Source organism: Podarcis melisellensis, assembly GCF_964234715.1.
Source record: "Podarcis melisellensis genome assembly, chromosome: 4".
NCBI lineage: Eukaryota > Metazoa > Chordata > Lepidosauria > Squamata > Lacertidae > Podarcis > Podarcis melisellensis.
The window spans coordinates 28,190,415-28,209,921 of NC_138531.1; the positions used below are offsets into that span (position 1 = coordinate 28,190,415).

A 19,507-nucleotide genomic window follows, 5' to 3' on the forward strand; every position below is an offset into this window, starting at 1 on the left:
AGGTAAAGGGACCCTTGACCATTAGGTCCAGTTGTGACCGACTCTGGGGTTGCGGCGCTCATCTCGCTTTATTGGCCGAGGGAGGTGGCGTACAGCTTCCGGGTCATGTGGCCAGCATGACTAAGCCGCTTCTGGCGAACCAGAGCAGCGCACAGAAACGTTGTTTACCTTCCCACTGGAGTGGTACCTATTTATCTACTTGCACTTTGACGTGCTTTCGAACTGCTAGGTTGACAGGAGCTGGGACTGAGCAACGGGAGCTCACCCCGTCATGGGGATTCGAACCGCCGACCTTCCAATCGGCAAGCCCTAGGCTCTGTGGTTTAATCCACAGTGCCACCCGCGTCCCTTCTTTAAAGTAGTGTGGGCAAATTACGCAAGAGTTTCAACATGGGGAGAAAGGGGATTTCAGAAGATGTAGCTTGTCATATTTTTTTCTAGCTGATCGACCTATTTTAGGAACAATAATACGTGCACGCCTTAAGGCAAAGCACGTTTGCTCAGCAGACACCAACTCAACTGGAAGTCTAGACACCCATATAACAAAGCAAAATTAAATTACGTCACCATCATCTTTCCAGAAGCAATTTTTTAGGAAAACCATTGAGTCACTGACAGAATTATAGCAGAAAGGAGAAGTGTTGCCAGTCTAGGATGACTATATATCCCACCACAGACAGCATCACTTCTTTTCAACATTCAATAGGAAGTTTAAAATGCACTGAATTTTCTAGCAAGTTTTATTTAAGCTACAAAAACTGGGAGCTTTATATAGTGTGTGGTTTATATAGTTTGATGTTAAACTCCTTCTCCCCAGCTCTTGTGCAGTTTCTCTTTCTAAATAAAAAGGAAGCCTCTCATTAGAACAACACTTTGCAGAATCCCTGCTTTTCCTAATGACAGAAATGAGGGCAATTATTTACCCAGTTAAAGGGGAATAAAGGGACCCAATACAACAAGTTAACCCCTTCCTCCTCCACCACAGACATGACCAAAACCACAGATCCCAACCTCCCTGCTAATGGATGTGTGCACTGGCACAAATGGGAGATTCCCTTCCAGGGCCAACAGCAGCTACAGGAGGGTGATTTTTGTCAGGGCAACAGCAGGGCAGGGGTTAACTTCCCTGGAATACTTTGTCCCCCACAGATGGGTTTGCAGCACTGGCAAAGTGCTCCCTCTCTCCTAGTTCTAGTTCTTCCCCATCCAAGCTTATATAATAACAACAGCAGCAGCAGCAACAATAATTTATTATCTGTACCTTGCCTATCCGGCTGGGTTGCCCCAGCCACTCTGGGCAGCTTCCAGCATTTATAAAAACATTAAACCTTAAAAAGCTTCACCTTATGGAAGACAATAATAATCCTCTTTGCCCCTTTTCCTTACTGTCATGCCAAGAGCAGATTAGTTGGTTCACTAGAGGCTTTCCTTCCTTATGCCCAAAAGCTTCCTGGCTGGACTCCCAGAGCCCAGAGACACAGCCTCCTAGTCCAACGCTCTTCCCACTAGCTTGGCAGCCTACACTCTCCCAATTTCTTTATCTCCCGACTACTTCTCCTGAAGCTGCTTCACTGCAGCTCTGGCCAATATCTGGGCCATCAAAGCCTCTCACAGCCTCTGTCAGGGTAGGGGAGAGACCCTGCAGCTGAGGTATAGCATGGGATGCTCTCCGTTCGTTCTCACAAACTTAGAACAAGAAAGGAGATTCTGAGTATTTATTTTATATTCTTCCCTTCCTCTCAGAGTGGTTCGCACCCTGGCAAATTGTTAAACCAAAACTACAAAACAATAACACACCCCCACACCTCACTCACAGACACGATTGAAAAGCTGTAGGATATGAATCAGCCCAGGGCCTGGTGGAAAAGGAAGGTTTTCGCCTGGTGCCTAATATATATATAATGAAGGCACCAGGCAAAGCTCTCTGGGGAAAGCATTCCACAAACGGGGAGCCACTAAACATCAGGGAGAACTTTCTGGCAGTTAGTGTGGTTTGACATGCGTGACATGCGCGTGACATCATGCAGCTGTCAAATGCATGGGATGTCACGCATGCAGCACATGTGTGTCATTGGGAAGAGGCTGAGCATGGGGCCCAGCATGTCTGGCGGCTCCTCGTCTCTTGCACTCAGGAGGAGCCGGCCGCTGAAGCCACACTGCACTCAGTTGGATGCCCAGCCTCCTTCTAAACATCAGCAAGGACTTTCTGGTGGCAAGAGCTGTTCAGCAGTGGAATGGCCTCCCTTGGAAGATGGTTTCTAAGCAGAGGCTGGATGGTCATCTGTCATGGATGCTTTAGGAGAGATTCCTGCATTACAGGAAGTTGGACTAGATGGCCCTCAGGGTCCCTTTCAACTTTACAATTCTGTGATATTAGGACTGTCCCATTTCCTACTCTTGAGGGATATTGCAGTTAAAAGGATTTGCTAAAGCCTAGAACTCAAGAGTATGTGCTCTCTGAAGGTCCAGTCTCAGGATCTGGCAGCCTCTCAGCTGTCCACCACTGCCATCAGGTAAGGTATATGGAAGACATGAAGGTGTCAAATGATGTACGGGGGGGGGGGGGGCACCAAGTGTCGTTTTGCTGAGGACCCCCTCTGCCCAGGAGTCAGCATTTTTTTCTGTGCAAAGTTATACCTGTAGCTCTGACAAAGTTACCCTGATTGCGTCCTGTGCATAACAATATTCTGTTATCGAGTCAGTCTTCACTCTGGTTACCTGCCTAGTATTTACAGAAGAAGTGGCTTCATACAATATACCACCAAAAAAAAAAGAAACAAGGAACACTTTCCTTGCCTTGTGCATCTATAAAGCCAGAAAAGGAAAAGGTAAAGGGACCCCTGACAGTTAGGTCCCGTCGTGGGTGACTCTGGGGTTGTGGCGCTCATCTCGCTCTATAGGCCGAGGGAGCCGGTGTTTGTCTGCAGACAGCTTCTGGGTCATGTGGCCAGCATGACTAATCCACTTTCTGGTGAACCAGAGCAGCGCACAGAAATGCCGTTTACCTTCCCGCTGGAGCGGTACCTATTTATCTACTTGCACTTTGACGTGCTTTCGAACTGCTAGGTTGGCAGGAGCAGGGACCGAGCAACGGGAGCTCACCCTGTCGCGGGAATTCGAACCGCTGACCTTCTGATCGGCAAGCCCTAGGCTCTGTGGTTTAACCCACAGCGCCACCCACGTCCCTATAAAGCGAGAAACTCTCTCCCAAATAACCTTTCGTGCAGAACTATTTTGTAGGACAAAAGTGTTATGTGAGATTTAATTGATCAATTGGTTATAACTTAGAAATGAAGAGTTATTTCGCAGACTGTAAACCCTAGCAATCTCCTTTTTAAAACGCCACAGTGCTGGTAAAGGCTTATTTTCCATAGAAAAGAGGCGAACCCATAGCCGTCTGCCCATAACAGATTTGTAATGAGCAACTATAACTTCCACGGTATGACTCAATGATTCTTGAAAACTTGCTTCTATTATACTGCTGCTACCCAAACCCTTCTCACTTTACAATGTCAAAACAAAATAGATTTAGTTCTTTAATATGAGTAAATGCTCTCTTAGTCATGCCGGCTATAACATATTTCATCCTTAATCACACCCATTTATTCTAATATTCCTAACAAATGCATTTCCACATCAGTTTTTTTTTTATCCCTTTATGGGAAGCTGTTTCCTGTGCACTGAAAGCTAATTGCAAAAAGGAAAGGAAAGTTAATTACTACAGGAAATATAATCTGCAAAGCATTTCTCTCTCTGTGAACATAGCTCATTTAACTACCAATACTACCCAAAAATAAAAAATAAAAGCAGGGGAGAAAGGTTTTATTTGCACACTTCTGACTCTTTATGCAATCATAAATCCAAGCAGAAAACACAACCACATTTACTCCAATCCACAAAATGCATAAGAGTGTTTTGGGGACTCCAGGAGCATAGGGAAGGCAATGACAGGCTGGTGGTTTTCTTCAGCCAAACATGCAATTTCACTGAAGTTCCCACTCAAGTAGCAGTGTGGTATCATAACAGCAGAACAGCTATGCCAGCAACATGCCAGCTTGGCAGAAAAACTCCCTAAGCACAAAGAAGGTGGGGCAAAGGCTTTTAAAGAGTGCGTTCTCAGTGCAGATCCTGCCACTCTTCATTTGTTACAACTTGCAATCCTGCTTCTGAGCTATTGAGATGCCCATGATGAAAAATGCTGAATGGCTCCAAGTGCACACAATGCTGTTATAGCTAAGCTGATGTCAGAGTGCTTGGGAGCATCATTTAAGCTCCCAGAGTAATCCCCAGAGTAACACAGCACCTTTGAAGAGACTTCAGAAACTACAACTGATCCAGAATGCAGGAGCAAGACTGATGGACACTTCCTTATGAAATCATATCACACCTGTCCTGCAAGGGTTACACTTGGTACCAGCTTGCTTCTGGGCATCATTGAAGGTGTTGATGAAGACCTTTTCAAGGCCTAAAAGCCTTAGGTTCAGGATAGTTTAGGGACCACCACCTGTCCATATCTGGAGATTCATGGAGAAGACTTTCTCTGTTTCTCATCTACGATGGAGGCTCAGTTGCCAGGGAACAGAGAAACATTGCCCCTGTAGCTGCACCTAAATTGTGGGGCTCTACCCTGGGAAGTCAAGTTGGCTTCCTCTTTTATGGTGTGTTGCGGAATGGCAAGACCCTTCCTGTTTGGGAAGGTGCTTGTTTTAATAGATTTATAGGTTTTCATCCAATGCTTTCAATCTGCTATACACTCCTATATCACACTGTACTGTATGTTATAGCTGAGCGGTATGCAAGCAACAGGCAGGACAGGATATACAGTTTTACGTAGATAAAATTAATTAATCAAGATTGCATGTTAGACTATTTCAGGGTTTGGAATTAATTGTGTTTATAATGTACAGAGAAGAAACCCAAATGTTGAGAAACGCAGTGATTTCAGAAATACGAAATCTTATGCAAGAAGTATTGAATTGAGCTGGAGTTGTATAAGTACCCGAGAGGGGAAGATTAAGTTGGAATAAATGACTTGCCCCAGCATCACACAGAGTGCCTAGGAAGCTATAAGGTCAATGGTGTGTCACCAGAGTCTCATACACACTGTTGCAATGCCAACATACAACCTAGTGCTGTGTTATTTGTTAACTAGCTGGTGGACAGAACCGTGTTATAGCAGTAGAGTGTTATCATGTCAGTGGAAAGGAAGCAGCATTGTTCCTATGAAAGCACATGCACAACGATTTTAATTTTTTAAAAAGATGCAATATGATTACACTACCTGCAATGACATCTGGTAGTACATCACTTCTTCTGATCATAAAACGGGTGTGTTAGGTGTAGAGCCTCAAACTGCAAGGAGGGCAGGTTGCAGGATATATGTGGGCATTTACTAGGGCTAGGAGGCTAAAGAAAAGCAAAACATTTGCCCCTTGTTTCCTTTCAACCTTGGGTCCTTGAGAATAGAAACTGGGTCTAGAGCAGTGTTTCCCTAACTTGGGTCTCCAGCTGGTTTTGGACTACAACGCCCATCATCCCTAGCTAGCAAGACCAGTGGTGAGGGGTGATGGGAATTGTAGTCTGAAAAAACAACTGGAAACCCAAGCTTGGGAAACACTGGCCCAATCCCCAAGCTCAAGATCAGTCACAATTTAAAAGAAGTTTGGGTAGGGAATTAGCTTTGGAGGCCACATTTCCTCCTAGGCCACTTCTACACACACACACACACACACACACACACACACACACACACACCTGTTATACAGATATAGATTTTAAATATTTAATATATGAAAACACCATGTACAAAAGGCAAGGTCTCTCATGGTGTCTTTGCAGCATCTACTAGATCGTTCTGTAACCTTAATCAACCTTTCAAGAAAACCCTAAAACCACTGAAGTTCCTACCTACTGTGTCTCCATTAAAATATGGTTTTCGAAAGAATATCCTTTATAATGCTGCATTACACAGCACTGCAAACATCGATGCAGAGGACCAATTCCTTCTGCACTCTTCAGCCATCAGCTCCAGCAAGAGAAATCACGAAAGCTTTCCAAAGCTGAGGCCTGCACTGCCACCAAGTAGCAAAAATATGGACAACAAAGCAACCGATCAAAAGAAAGAGAACAGGATAAAGCTTGAAAAGGAAGGGAATTAACAAACAGATTTGAAATGGGCATAGATGCAGGAGACATCTTCGGCAGCTGCTACAAAAATGCAAGAAATGTTTTACAGTGGTTAACCTCCTAAGAAGATACCACCTCTTTTGCGGTCAGTGTGTCTTTGTACTTCCAAGATAGGCAGGTAGAGATTTAATAAAACATGGCAGTAACCCAAGCAGCAATTTAGTAGCTTGGATTTCTTTCAAATTATATTTAACTGACAGTGCACATTTGCCTAAAAGCAGTAAAGTAGTCTGACGCTCTGGATTGCAACTTTCCTGGTTGGGAGATGAAGAGAAGGAGCTGTCAGCATCTGTTTCTAAAAAAGGGGAGTGATGAAGGGATAAAGGTAAAGGTAAAGGGAGCCCTGACCATTAGGTCCAGTCACGGATGACTCTGGGGTTGCAGTGCTCATCTCGCTTTATTGGCCGAGGGAGCCGGCGTACAGCTTCTGGGTCATGTGGCCAGCATGACTAAGCCGCTTCTGGCGAACCAGAGCAGCACACAGATACACAGTTTACCTTCCCGCCGGAGCGGTACCTATTTATCTACTTGCACTTTGACGTGCTTTCAAACTGCTAGGTTGGCAGGAGCAGGGACCGAGCAACGGGAGCTCACTCATCGCGGGGATTCGAACCGCCGACCTTCTGATCGGCAAGTCCTAGGCTCTGTGGTTTAACCCACAGCGCCACCCGCATCCCTGAAGGGATACTTAAGCCAAAACTACCTTTCCCAGCTTCGTCATGCAAACTAACATTCTTTTTGTCAAAATCAAAAGATGACTTGTTTTCAAAGTGACGTGGCACCTCTGGGCAGTGGAGAAGGGCTATGAAGACATCTGGAAGAATTGCAAAGTGTCTTCCAAAGAGATAATCCTTAAGATGAGCTGCAGGCAGATAAATCAGGCCTGCAGACTTGCAACCTGCCAGGTCAAATGCAAACTATCCCCAGAGTATTATGATATTATACCAGCTGCTTTTCGCAGCCCTAGGCAGACAGTATAAACAGGAAATACCCTGGTGGGCTGCCATATTTTGCTGGCGGGCTGGTACATTGTGCAGGCCCAAGATAAATGGATGAAATGAAAACTTAGGTTCATCCAAATGGAATCCCCCCTGTCCCGCAACAATGCAGGATGAAAACATGAGTGTTAGGCTTTTTGCTCAGATACAGGATCTTGTCTGCTTTCAGGGTGTGCATGCAATGAGGCTAAGCTTATTAGCAACTCTGAGCTTCATCTCGCAAGCCCCTGAGAGGTCCAGTTTCTGTGGAATGATGCTATCACAAAAGGCCAAGAATTAGAATTTTCACAGCAAGTAATTCTGGGGAGCCTTGTGCAAAAACTACAATGCCATATGGCTTCATGTGATTTATTTCTTTTAAAAGAGAAGCACCTGACACCCACACCTGACGCCGAATAGCAGCAGCAAACAAAATCTGTTTCTATCATTATCACATAGTCTGGAATTTGGAAATTAAAGCCAGCCAGCCATGAGTCTGTTTGCTCCTACTAGCATGGCCCATGATCAGTTTCAGGACAGCAATGTGTTTCAGAAGGCAGCCAGGGCTGTAGGCACTGTATAAAAATCACTTCTACTACTGGAAGAGAAAAAACCCCATTCCTGAAGGGAACACCCACTCTGGAATTTGCTGAAGAGGAATACTTAAGAACAACCAACAGAAAAAGGAAGGAGTGGTCCTATTTTGTTGCTCCCTTCTTTTTGGCATTGTATTAGCAGCAGCCCCTGGACAGTAGCAATGGAAGGAATTCTTGAATGAAGAGGGTGGAGAAAGACAACATGTTCTTAGAATCCTTATATTTAAATATGAAACAGCTTTCCTCGCAGTCAGAAGACAGAATGTCCCCAATAAAAGTAGAGTTAAGCAGCAACTAACACCACACCGGTGGCAAAAGCCATTTTGGAGAGCAGGAGATCAAAACATAGTTTCCAGCTTCATGTGCTGCAAACTCTCTAGTTCTTAAGGCTAGGCATATTCCCCAAACCTCTCTCCAGCTTGGTTTTCCTCAAGGTGAAGATGTATCTGGGCCATACCACTTCAGGCAAGAGTTCACATTGACTGAGCGCACATTCAAAAATGGAAAATCTTCCAGAGAAAACTAGGTGTTAGGAAGAAGAGCTCTAGCTTAGCTTTCGCTGTGTGCAATTCTTATTGCACGGAGAAGCATTCAAGCAGGCTGAAGTGGTATAGTCTTGACACAGGGCTACCACTTCAGCTGTGAAACAGGTTAAGCAATAACAAAAAGATATTGCCTCTTACTTATCACTAAGTAAGCATAACTCATTCCTGCACTAATGGGTTCTAGGGCAGAGAATGTTTCTTGTACTTCCCCTTTTAAAACATAAAAACACTGAAGACCCATAGCAACTAGCACCACCCTAGAAAAGGACAGATCTACTTCCAAAACGAAGTCTGCAAGAGGTCCGCCATCACCTCGCCCCCATTAGTCACAAGCCAGGCCATGCTGAGATGCTGCCACATCAACTATTTGCATGAGGTTTAAGAGCTGAAAATGAGCAAGGCCTGCAGCTAAGAAGTTCCTGTTTTGTTGCTGCGTGTTTGGGCGATAGGAGGAATCGCAGCGGACTAGAAAGGAACACGTTTTGCACAGCGACTCATGAACACCGAGTTAAATTTTCAAGAGGAAGTTCTTTATGACTACCTAGCTTTTCAATATATCTTAAGAACAATTTGCATTTTCTTAGAAGGCTATAGCCATAAAAAAACCCCCACAACCTATTGATCCACTACTGTAATGGCCAGCACAGGAACACAATGGCTAATCTTTTAATTCTGAATAAGAAACCGGAAGCAAGACACTGGAGTTGTCTGTGTCCTCCCCGCAGTCTGTCCCCTTACCGGAGTGAATTCACTGTTCCTACCTTAGCTACAGTTAAGCAGCACATCAGTTCTTACATTAGCTGTGATCTGGTTAAAACTAACCAGGCTTCACACTTAACAAACTGGTAAAAAGGATCCTGGAAACGGTCCTGAACATAGATTAAGTGCATCTGAGTACTGTACACAGTTAAATCTTGAATACAAGAGGCAAACATGCTGGAATGAACTGGAGTGAATTGTTCCAACTCTACAGATTGGCACTAAAATCACAAACTGTTTAACATGAGTTAAAGAAGGAGGTTTCTCGGCAACGTTTTCTCACACAGTACTCAGCACTCTTCTGACAATATACTCTACAAACTTTAGAGCTCATGGGGGGGGGGAGCGGGTAAGGCTAACAGAAATAAAAATTTTAAAAGCATCTTAGAAAAACATCACCATGCAGCTTGAGCCTTGAACAAAGTACTGTTCTTCCCGGATCTCAGCTTAGCTTTAAGTGTATGGTAATGTGTCTGCGTGAACGGCAAAAGTGTTCCCAAGAGCACCACAAACACAAAGGGGAGGCTCTCAGCCACAATGTTTATGCATCTTCTGAGTGGTAACAACAATATATTGATCTCCCCAACACCCTTGTGCAAGTACAATTCAATTAAAATGGAGGTAACATTGTATTCCTGCGTACAGTGGTACCTCAGGTTACGTACGCTTCAGGTTACATACGCTTCAGGTTACAGACTCCGCTAACCCAGAAATATTACCTCAGGTTAAGAACTTTGCTTCAGGTTGAGGACAGAAATCGTGCTCCGGTGGCGTGGCAGCAGCGGGAGGCCCCATTAGCTAAAGTGGTGCTTCAGGTTAAGAACAGTTTCAGGTTAAGAATGGACCTCTGGAACGAATTAAGTACTTAAACCAAGGTACCACTGTATAGCTAAACTGTTGTTCAAGGGGGCAAGCAAGCGGCAAGCCTGGTCTTACAGATGTAAAGGCTGAATCTATTTCTTTCCCCTTTCCTCAAACTGACTTCCAACAAGCTGGGAGCGCAGTATGGGAACATCCCATTCAGTTGCTATTTTCAACTTACATGAAGGGAGATAGATCCCTGCCCCAAGGAGTTTACAATCCAGAGATCATCAGTCAGGGAAACAGCAAAGAGAGAAGCAAGACTAACAAGGGATGAGCGCATACAATCTCTGCCCACCAGCTGTGTGCAACACACCCACCCACACCCCCCCTCAGTAGACTGCAAACAAGTCTTGCAACTGCTTTCCAATAGTCACCATAAATGGTGTAAACCAGACAAGCATGAGGTAATCAAGAAACGAAGCACAAGCACATAAAGAATGAAAGTGCTGTTTTAAAACGAATTCCTCTGCAAATGCCAGGTTGCAGAGATCCAATCTCAGCTAACGCTTCACTACTCACAAATCCTTTTTCAAGCCCAAAATAAAGAACTTCCACTTCATCATTTAAAACAATAGTGGCTGCAGCTAACTATCAGGAAGACTTCAGTGTTAATATTTGCTCTTCTAACATGCAGGAATATCCTTCTCAACTGCTCTGGAAGTTTCTCTTACTTTGGTGTCCTTCCAACACAATAGCTATATTGGCTGAGGCACAGCAATTCTTCATATATTTACTACACAATAGATCCATACAAAATGCTTAGCGATCTTCCATACTGAGGAAAATGGAGTCTCAATTATCTACTATAGGTCCAATCTAGCTGTGCATCAGAACTGGAAAACTCTCAAGTATGTGGGTGCCATGTGTTACCAATTAGACTGTTTTATTACTGGCTTCCTTTTGGCTACGTCTAACCTCAAATCCATTATTTACCTATTCTCCAGTGCTGCATACCACAACTCAGCAATGATGAGCTAGCCTTTGTATTTGACTTACAGTTCTAGATTTTTCGATTTTGGGACGTCTCAGGGTTAGAGTTTCTGATCGAGACTCCATATTTCATCCTTCCAATTAGGCAATGTAGTAACACTGCCTTTAAGAAAAGTGCAATGTTTTTTTGCAGGGAAGGTTTTAAGCAACAGTCGGTTCCCGGGAGCAAGCAATGAAACATGGGCATCGGACTTCACCATCTCCAACACGCATGTTAGGATTGCAAGTGCGAAGGCACTGCACATTAAAATCTCTTTGTGTGCATGAACTTAGGCCACCAAGGTAGAAAAGCTTTCGGTCCAGCTTTCTCCTTTGATGTGCTAACCTCACCCATTCAGGAAGATGCATTCAAATATGCTATCCCACAGACATTATTAACTGACTTGGTTCACTGCCATGGGGATTCTTCGTCAATAAGCAACATTTGAATCAGTGTTAAGGTTCTCCATGCCTAGGAAATACTATCTGGTATCTTCCGTGTTCATCTATAAATATCTCAATGATAACAGATCAAAAACATGTAAGTTTAGAGTCTAATCAAAGTACAGTGGTATCTCAGAAGTTGAACAGAGTCTGTTCTGGGAGTCCGTTCGACTTCCAAAATGTTCGGAAACCATGGTACGGCTTCCGATTGGCTGCAGGAAGCTCCTGAAGCCAATCGGAAGCCGCGTCGGACATTCAGCTTCCAAAGATCCAAGGTATGACTGTAATTCATAACAACAAACAAGATCCATTGAGGGGCAGGGGACGACAACACATGAGTGTTGAAACTATGACAGGAAAATCGCAATATATGTGTTATTCATGAAGATTCTATAGAACTCATTATTTTGGAATGTTATCTTCTTGCCTTCACCCTATATGCACTGATTTGGATAGGAGAACTGCATACTATATTTAAAGGTCTATATGTTGCCTCGGGGCCAGGATAGCCAAAGTTGTGATAGCGGCTTCAGATGCCACCCACTCAGGTAAATTACCATGTAAATTGGCCATACCATCTCATATCCAAACATAGAACTGCCAACTCCCAGGTGTTGCCATCTGAACTGGCCAGGAACTACGGCTCTGTGAAGGCAATTCCATAGGAGATATTATTCCTAGCTCCATTCTTCAAAAATAAAATAAAATCACAGCTTCTATTTTTTCCAGTAAATGGACAACAGCTCTCCCACTCATATTGACTGAATTCACAGCCACTGTATTCATGAGGACTGGCCTGTTCTCCAATTGGGGAGGGGAGTGGGGGATAAATGTTTAGTTCCAACATCAGTGACAAGGAATCCCCACCCCCTTTACGTTCATTCTCACGGTCCCAACATGACCCTGGTGGATTGAAGCTGGCTGCACACTTTGAGGCATCCTCCGCTGCCCCCAACTTTCAATTCAAGTGAAACAAACAACCGACAAAGGACTGAGGTGAAAGGCTTGGCTACTGGCAAACATACATGCAATTCCTGTTAACTGCATGTTAGAGAAGGCGGCACGCAATCTCCCTTCTTTGAGATATCTTTATTATAGCCTGTTCTGAGTGTTTACCAAAGAACATTTTTGCACAGGATTCTGAACACACCACACGCAACCGGTCTGCACAAGTGAAGCTCATCCTCTGAAATTCTACAGACAGAATATGACTTAGAATCATAGAGGAACTGTAAGGTTGGGAGGTACCTCAAGGATCATCTAGTCCAACCCCCTGCAATGAAGGAATCCTGCCCACAGGCATCCCTGGTTGGGCTTGAACCTTCTGGTTAACAGCAAGATGTACTGACCCACTGTGCCGAGGGGCATGTGACTTTGCGTAGAAACTCGCCTCCTGTACAAAGATACAATTCACCCACTTTTTCCCCTGGATTTGGCATGTGGCCCCTGTAAGGCTGCCCAGAGGGCAATGTGGCCCTCTGGCTGAAATTGGTTTCCCCACCCCTGCTTTACCAGGTGAGCCACACAAAGCTAGTGTGTTTAGCTTATTGGGCCACAGAACTCCTATAGGTTTGTTTGGGCTACAGTCTCTCTACCCACCCCCCATATGAGTTGATCTAACTTTAAACAGAGAGAAACAGAAGTGAGCCTGGACTCGACTGGACAGTTCAAGGGACAGTGATTTCTAAACAAATCAATTCACATTCAAAACATGTGCATAGTACCCGTACGCCAGATTTTTCTCCCCACAAGAAAGCAAGCTTCTACCAGTAGTGAAGGATGCAATTTAGAATGCTGCTGGAGAATATGAATGAATCACTGTGTCCCCGGCTTTGGCTCATTAACCTTTACTATTATCACTTTATAGGAATGCTTACACAGCGCCGGTATAGCACCATTGTACTCACACTTGCAGAAATGCAATTCCACCAGGAATTACAGGGATATGACTATAGATTAGTAATATAAAGCATCTACTGGCATGCAGAAGGCCCCCAGATTCAATGGTCAACATCTCCAGGTAAGGGGTCTGGGGGAGCCTGCTGTCCGAAACCCTGGAGAGCAGCTGCCAGTCAGTACTGACAACATTGAGCAAGATGGACCAGTGGTGTGACTCCATATAAGGTGGCTAAGATGGCTAGGATAGTTCAGTTCGTACATAATGAGACTCTTCGGGTTGTGTGTTTGAGCCCCGCGTTGGGCAAAATAATCCTGCGTTGTAGGAGTTTGGGCAGCTGGGTGATCCTAGTGGTCCCTTCCAACTCTAGAGTTATGTGAATCCAAGGCAGCTCCCTATGTTAGAGGACCAAAAAGCAATCTAGCTTACTCATCCCGGTACATCCAAGATGTTGGATCAGTCACCAACAGATCAATCAGAGCAAAATAAAATTGCTATGGTAGATGTGCTATGCAATAGCAGGAGTAATGAAAGAAGCTCCCATGTCCAGAGTAAGCAATTTGACTAGGATGGAAATGTCTTGCCAATACCAAATGCAGTGGTCATTCACACTCTGAAAATGAACCAAGTTAGTCCACCAATATTTCCCAAGGACAATATTTGGGAAGATCCTGTCTTTCTCCTTTCAGTAAATGTTTTGATTCCACAGCAAGCTTCTGGGGTTACAAAACTGAGATTATTGCCCCTGGAGTCAGCGTCTCCCATTCAGTAGGCTATTACCAAAATAACAAGGGCAGTATTTTGACCAGTTAAGAGATCAAGAGGCGGCTATGGAATTGCATACCGTACTCCCCACCCCTGTCTCCTCCACAGCGGAACTCCCCGTTATGCACCTGAACCACGCAGCATTACAAGAGCAAGGGGTTAATGTGTCAGGTGGTCACTGGGTCTTGCAGAGCACTTTTCAAGGGGCTTCATATAACCGAAGCATCAGCTGATCATTGGTGCTTTGAGGGGCATTCCTTTGCCACACAGTTTGAGTTCAACCTCAGCAAGCAACAGGAAAAGGATCACCTGACAATATAGTTAACATAATGTATTTGAGTGAAACGGAATTGAGTTGAATTGGGGTTACTGATGCAATATTAATTTGAAGGTATAAGTTAATTTAAGTTAACTATATCTGAAGAGTAATGAATGGGGATAACTGAAGGACAACTGATTTGGAGTAAGATCTGTTAGGAAATGAACTGATTTCATTACTGATTTGGGCTGACCTGTGGTAGGTTGCAAACTAATTTAACAATTGAACCGTACTGATTTGGATTGGAAATTGATTGGCTTGCCTCCTTTGACATTTAAATTCTAACTCTGCATCTATAGGTAGATATTTGCACATGCAAATATTACGCAATTATGTGTTAATGGACTGATTCCCGATCTTTTAAGACTTATTGGTGTCCCTGATTATAGTCCCTAGGGGAGGAGGGCAAAGCTGTTTAGAATTTGGTAGGATACAAGACTTAGAATCTTGGATTATGCCCTAAAGGCCAGAACCAAGACAGAATGCAATTTGTAATAATCTGTACCGGCAACAACCCAGTTAGTGTGTTAATCCCAGAGCATGTGTGTAGGGCAATGGCAAAACTGGCAATTGAAAACTTCCGGCTACTTTTCACATCCTATCCATGCAGTCTAGAGGTTCCTCACGCACCACAAGCAGCTGTGGTTATTATTATTATTATTATTACAGGAACAGATGTTATGGGAAAGTATCCTGACCAGATGACATCTGCAGAAGAGGACATGCTGTTACTTAGGATCCTGGGAACTTTGGAATCCAGAAATGCACAAAGTATGCAATCCTTTCAGCTTCTTCCAGAAGTGTAAACTTTGTGAGGAAAGGGAGACGGGTCATACACATTTTCACGATGGAAAACTATTAAGACAAGACAACCTGGGTACCAGGTGCTTAGGAGACCTGATTAGGCCACAACATACAAATGTTTTAAGAACATACAGTGGGCATTTGCAGCAGGGAGCACCAATGTTTCTCACAGTGCAAACTGCAAACATGAGCGCTACACAAAATGTGAAGCAGCGGAATGGGAACCAATTGTCAGAAGTCTCTGTCTGCTGGGTGAGGATGACCTTATTTTAAAGAGCAACTGAGCCATGAACTTTCCCACAAGTTCCAACAGACCCCACTTGTTTCAAAACATTTCAAGGAATAGATGCCACAGTTCCACAAGAAAGCCCTTTGTGAAACTCTCCACTTCTTAGCAGCAACATGCAGAAAAACAGGCTTGTAAATAGTCACTTGCCTGAAAAGGAGCTGCCTCCACACTAACTGGAAAGCAGGGAAAGTTTTATGTCCATTTTTGCAAGTGTTTTTGGCTGTTTACTTGTATTTTATTGTCTAGATAAACAGCCAATGAAATTTGGCAGGATGGGTAACATTTAATGTAACAAATAAAATAAAAATATTAGAAGTAGATTATCTATGAGGGAGGTGCACACTATTTGAGGCACCCTTCAAGGCTAGGTGTACACCTAAGCAGTTGGGACCTCTTTCAATGTCACAAATGTGCATTTGGAAAAATATATGTATCATTTAAGGTAAATGTGTGAAGCACCAAGATAAGCTATGAGTATGCAGTTGTTCACCAACCCTAATCTTAAGGTCTGTGATGGAATGTCCTCACTTCAGATGTCCTCCTTTCTTCCTTTGCTCCAAGTCTAATCACTTGAGAAGCCAACCATCATCACCCAGCTTAGGTGAGCAGATAAAAAGTTCTGCAGGCTAGTCCTTGTTTTAAGGGAGTTGCTTGCAAGGCTGCCTTCAATTATTATTATTTTTCCAAAAAAATTTTTATTGGTTTTCACAACATTATAAACAAACGCATAAGACAAGCAAACATAAATCATAGCCTTATTGAAAATTACACTTGTTAACATTGTTAAGTGACTTCCTCGCTTCCCCTTGGTTGAATTTCCATGCATGTCCTTTTAACGGTTTTCCAAATCACAGTTCTTACAAAATTTAACTTACACATTAACATCCTTAGATCTTCACATTATCAAATTAAACATATTAATTCGACACTTAACATAGATAAAATCCTGAGCCAATAAGGCTGCCTTCAATGATGTCGCCTTGCAATCCGTGCAAAATTGGGAGAGGGAAGAACATGCCCAGAAACGCCTCGCCTCACTTCCCAGGATAAGGCTACCTTAACCGAACTGCTTTTCAACTTTAGAAAGTCCCCGCTCCACCCTATGCGATCGACGGGAGGCTCCTTCTTCGAATGCAAAAGCGTCCGCCCCCCCCCCCCTCGCCTGCAACTGCGGCGCGGAAAAGTCCTGCCAGCCCCGCTTTGCAACATCCCGCCATTCCTCCATGATCCCTTGCGCCCAGAAACAAAACAGAACTCTCTTCCCTGCTCCCTTCCCGATGCGCTGAAGTCCAGGCGGCTTCTTTCCCAGGCAGCCCCTCTTCTCCACCCCACCCCACCCTGCATCTCTTCCCGCGTGGCTCCCCCCCCCCCCCTCGACCAGTTCCCGTCCCTTAAATCGCGCCCGCCAGCCCGCCGCCACCGCAACCTCGGCGCGCCCTCTGGAGAGAGCGCACGGTCCCGCTGCTGCAGGAGGGCGCGGCGGGCTCATCCTCGGCTTCCTGCCTGCGGGGATGCCTTTTGCCCGCCTGCGGGGAAGTTGTTCGGGGAGAGGAGGCAGAGCGGGAAGGAGACTGGGCAGGGCGGCGCACGGAGCCCCCCAGCCGAGTCCCTTTGCAGCAATGAATGGGGAACGAGCTCGCTGGCTGTCAGCGGCGGCTTACCTGTTCGTCACGCCGGCCGCCACCCCCAACATCGCGGCGGCAGGGGAGTCCCCGAGCGAGCCCCGCAGAAAGCGCGCCGCGTCTCCTCTCCACTCCTTGCCTCCTTCTCGCAGGCGAGTTCCGCGCAGCAGCAGCAGCTGCAGGCGGGGCCGCCCCCGCAAGGCAGCACAGGAAGGCCACGCGGGGGGAAAGGGAGGGAGCCAGAGAGCCAGGCGGCGGCGGCAATGGCGCGTCACCGGCCCAAGCACCCTTTGCTCCAGCCCCCTCCGCCGCCGCCGCCGCTTCCTCCCGCGGGGAAGGAGAGGGAGAGGTGCGCGCCGGGGGTGGCTCGCTCGCCCCACTTCCCGGGGCTTCCGGCTCTCCAGGGACTCCCGATTCCAAAAGCCCCGTTTGTTTTGCAACGTGACCCCTCTTTTTAGCAGTGTGCTTTTTTAATATATATAAAGCGCACAGCCCAATGGGCAACAGCTGGAAGTCGCCGTGTGGTCCAGAAGTTTTTAGAAACGGGGGAGGTGAATGGCTTTGGGCCGGCCCAATACATTTGGGCACCTGAGGCGGACCTCAGAATGGCTCCCTGCCGGGGAAGAAAAGGTGAGGGGAAATTGAAATCAGAAACAAAGCGCGCGGGGGAGGGGGCGATATCTACATGGGCATCACGCTGCCCCTGTCTCCCCCCCCCCCCGCGTCATAGCTTGGTTGGTCCTAATCTCCCCCACTCCCTACTTTTTTCTCAGGACCCTCGCTTCAAGAGCACTCTTTCCTCAACTGCTTGACCCCTGTTCTGTAGCCTCCCCTTGTGACCATCAATTCTCTAGTCCAGTGTTACCCAAAGTGGGCAGTACCATCTCTTGTGGGGGGTGGGATAACCTAGGAGGGGGGCAAGGCAGGGGGGCGCTGGAGATGTAAATGACTACCAAATTTTGAAAAGCTGGTATCACTAGACAGCTCATCAGTTTTGTTGACTTAATTAAACCAGTGCTTTTGTCTGGGGGGGACGCATACCCCTAAACATTTTGTGAGTCTTTGTACTTTTGTCCATTTACTGTATTTTTCCCGATTTGAACTATAAAATGGTGGTTTTCTCGAGTCAAAATGAGAGTACCCCTAAACTTTTTTTTAAAGAAAAAAGCACCAAATTAAACTAAATCGTTTTAAGTGGATTTTGAGAATGCAATTATTCATTGTTATTATTTTGAGTTTTATTCTGTTGTTATCTTCCTTAGTGGGTCATGCAAACCGCTACTCTGAATAATGCATTTTATAGGGTTTATGGAACCAGGGGGGCAGTGGCCCGAAAAAGGGAACCACTGCTCTAGTCCTTGGAGAATGACCCCCCCACTGCTTTTACAGTTCACATTTCCTACCTCTTAGCTGTGTTTCAAAGACAGCAGATGTTCTGGCAGTTGCTTGCCCAGATTATTCACACATTCATTCTGGACTCTGTTTGCGTTTTGGACCTGTTAACTGTGACAGGCTTGACCCCAGTGGAGGCTGGATTCCTGAGCTCCAGCCCACCTTCTGAAAACGTAATGCAGTTTTAAAAAATTGTTCACAAAATCTCAAAGCCACGTGCTCTTTCCTGTCCCCTCCACATTTTATGCTTGGATTTACAGAAGACTTTTTGTCAGTCTCGTCCGGCGAAATGGCTCTCTGCACCACTCAGCCAGTCCTAATCTAAATGTGTAGCTACAGCAAAGAGATCCCCCTTGTGTGTCCTACCCAAAAAACCATGTGACTAATTGGAATGCCAGAATGTCAGCCCTAGGAGGAAATCTCTTACTCCATCTGTTGTTAAGAAGTCTGACTAGCATATAACAGATGTGGGAGGAGTCAAGACTGCTTCCAAAGCATCCCTATGTGGTAGCATTAGCCTGCATTGGTTCAGAACATGCACAGAGCTGTTTCCTGAAGGCCAAGGAGCAACAAGGTACAGTGGTACCTCGGAAGTCAAACGGAATCTGTTCCGGAAGTCGGTTCGACTTCCAAAACATTCGGAAACCAAGGCGCAGCTTCCGATTGGCTGCAGGAAGCTCAGGTTCCAAAGAACATTTGCAAACCGGAACACTCACTTCTGGGCTTGCAGCGTTCAGGAGCCAAAATGTTCAACTCGCAAGGCGTTTGGGGTCCAAGGTACAACTCTTATTTGTTTTGTGACTTTGCTAAGAATGATATTGCAAAACAGTGTAAGCAAGAAACAGTGGGTCTCATATTATTTTTTTACATAATCATTTTTGCATTTTTTAAAATATTGGGAGGATAAAGTGGATGGCCTGTGTATGTTTTGCGACTAGTAGTGCAGCAATAAAATTGCTGTACATTTGCAAAGCTAAGCAGGGACTAATATGGTTTCAAATTGAATGGGGAACCACTTGTTGAAATTCCCGCATGTTTTATTCATTTGTAATCCCATATTAAAACTTGGACCTGAACTG

At 45.2% G+C, this 19,507-nt stretch overlaps 1 protein-coding gene across 2 annotated transcripts in view; it reads right to left on the reverse strand.

Annotated features, from left to right (window-relative positions):
• Positions 1 to 17,291, reverse strand: part of LIMS1 (LIM zinc finger domain containing 1) — a 72,012-nt gene extending 54,721 nt beyond the window's left edge. The window contains exon 1 of one of the 2 annotated variants that reach the window (XM_081907456.1): positions 17,076 to 17,283. In XM_081907456.1, the coding sequence (XP_081763582.1) occupies positions 17,076 to 17,107 (32 nt within the window). In that variant the 5' untranslated portion in view covers positions 17,108 to 17,283. Of the gene's footprint in view, positions 1 to 17,075 lie in introns of both variants that reach the window. The other variant, XM_081907455.1, reaches the window with a different exon arrangement.
• Positions 17,292 to 19,507: the final 2,216 nt, after the last annotated feature.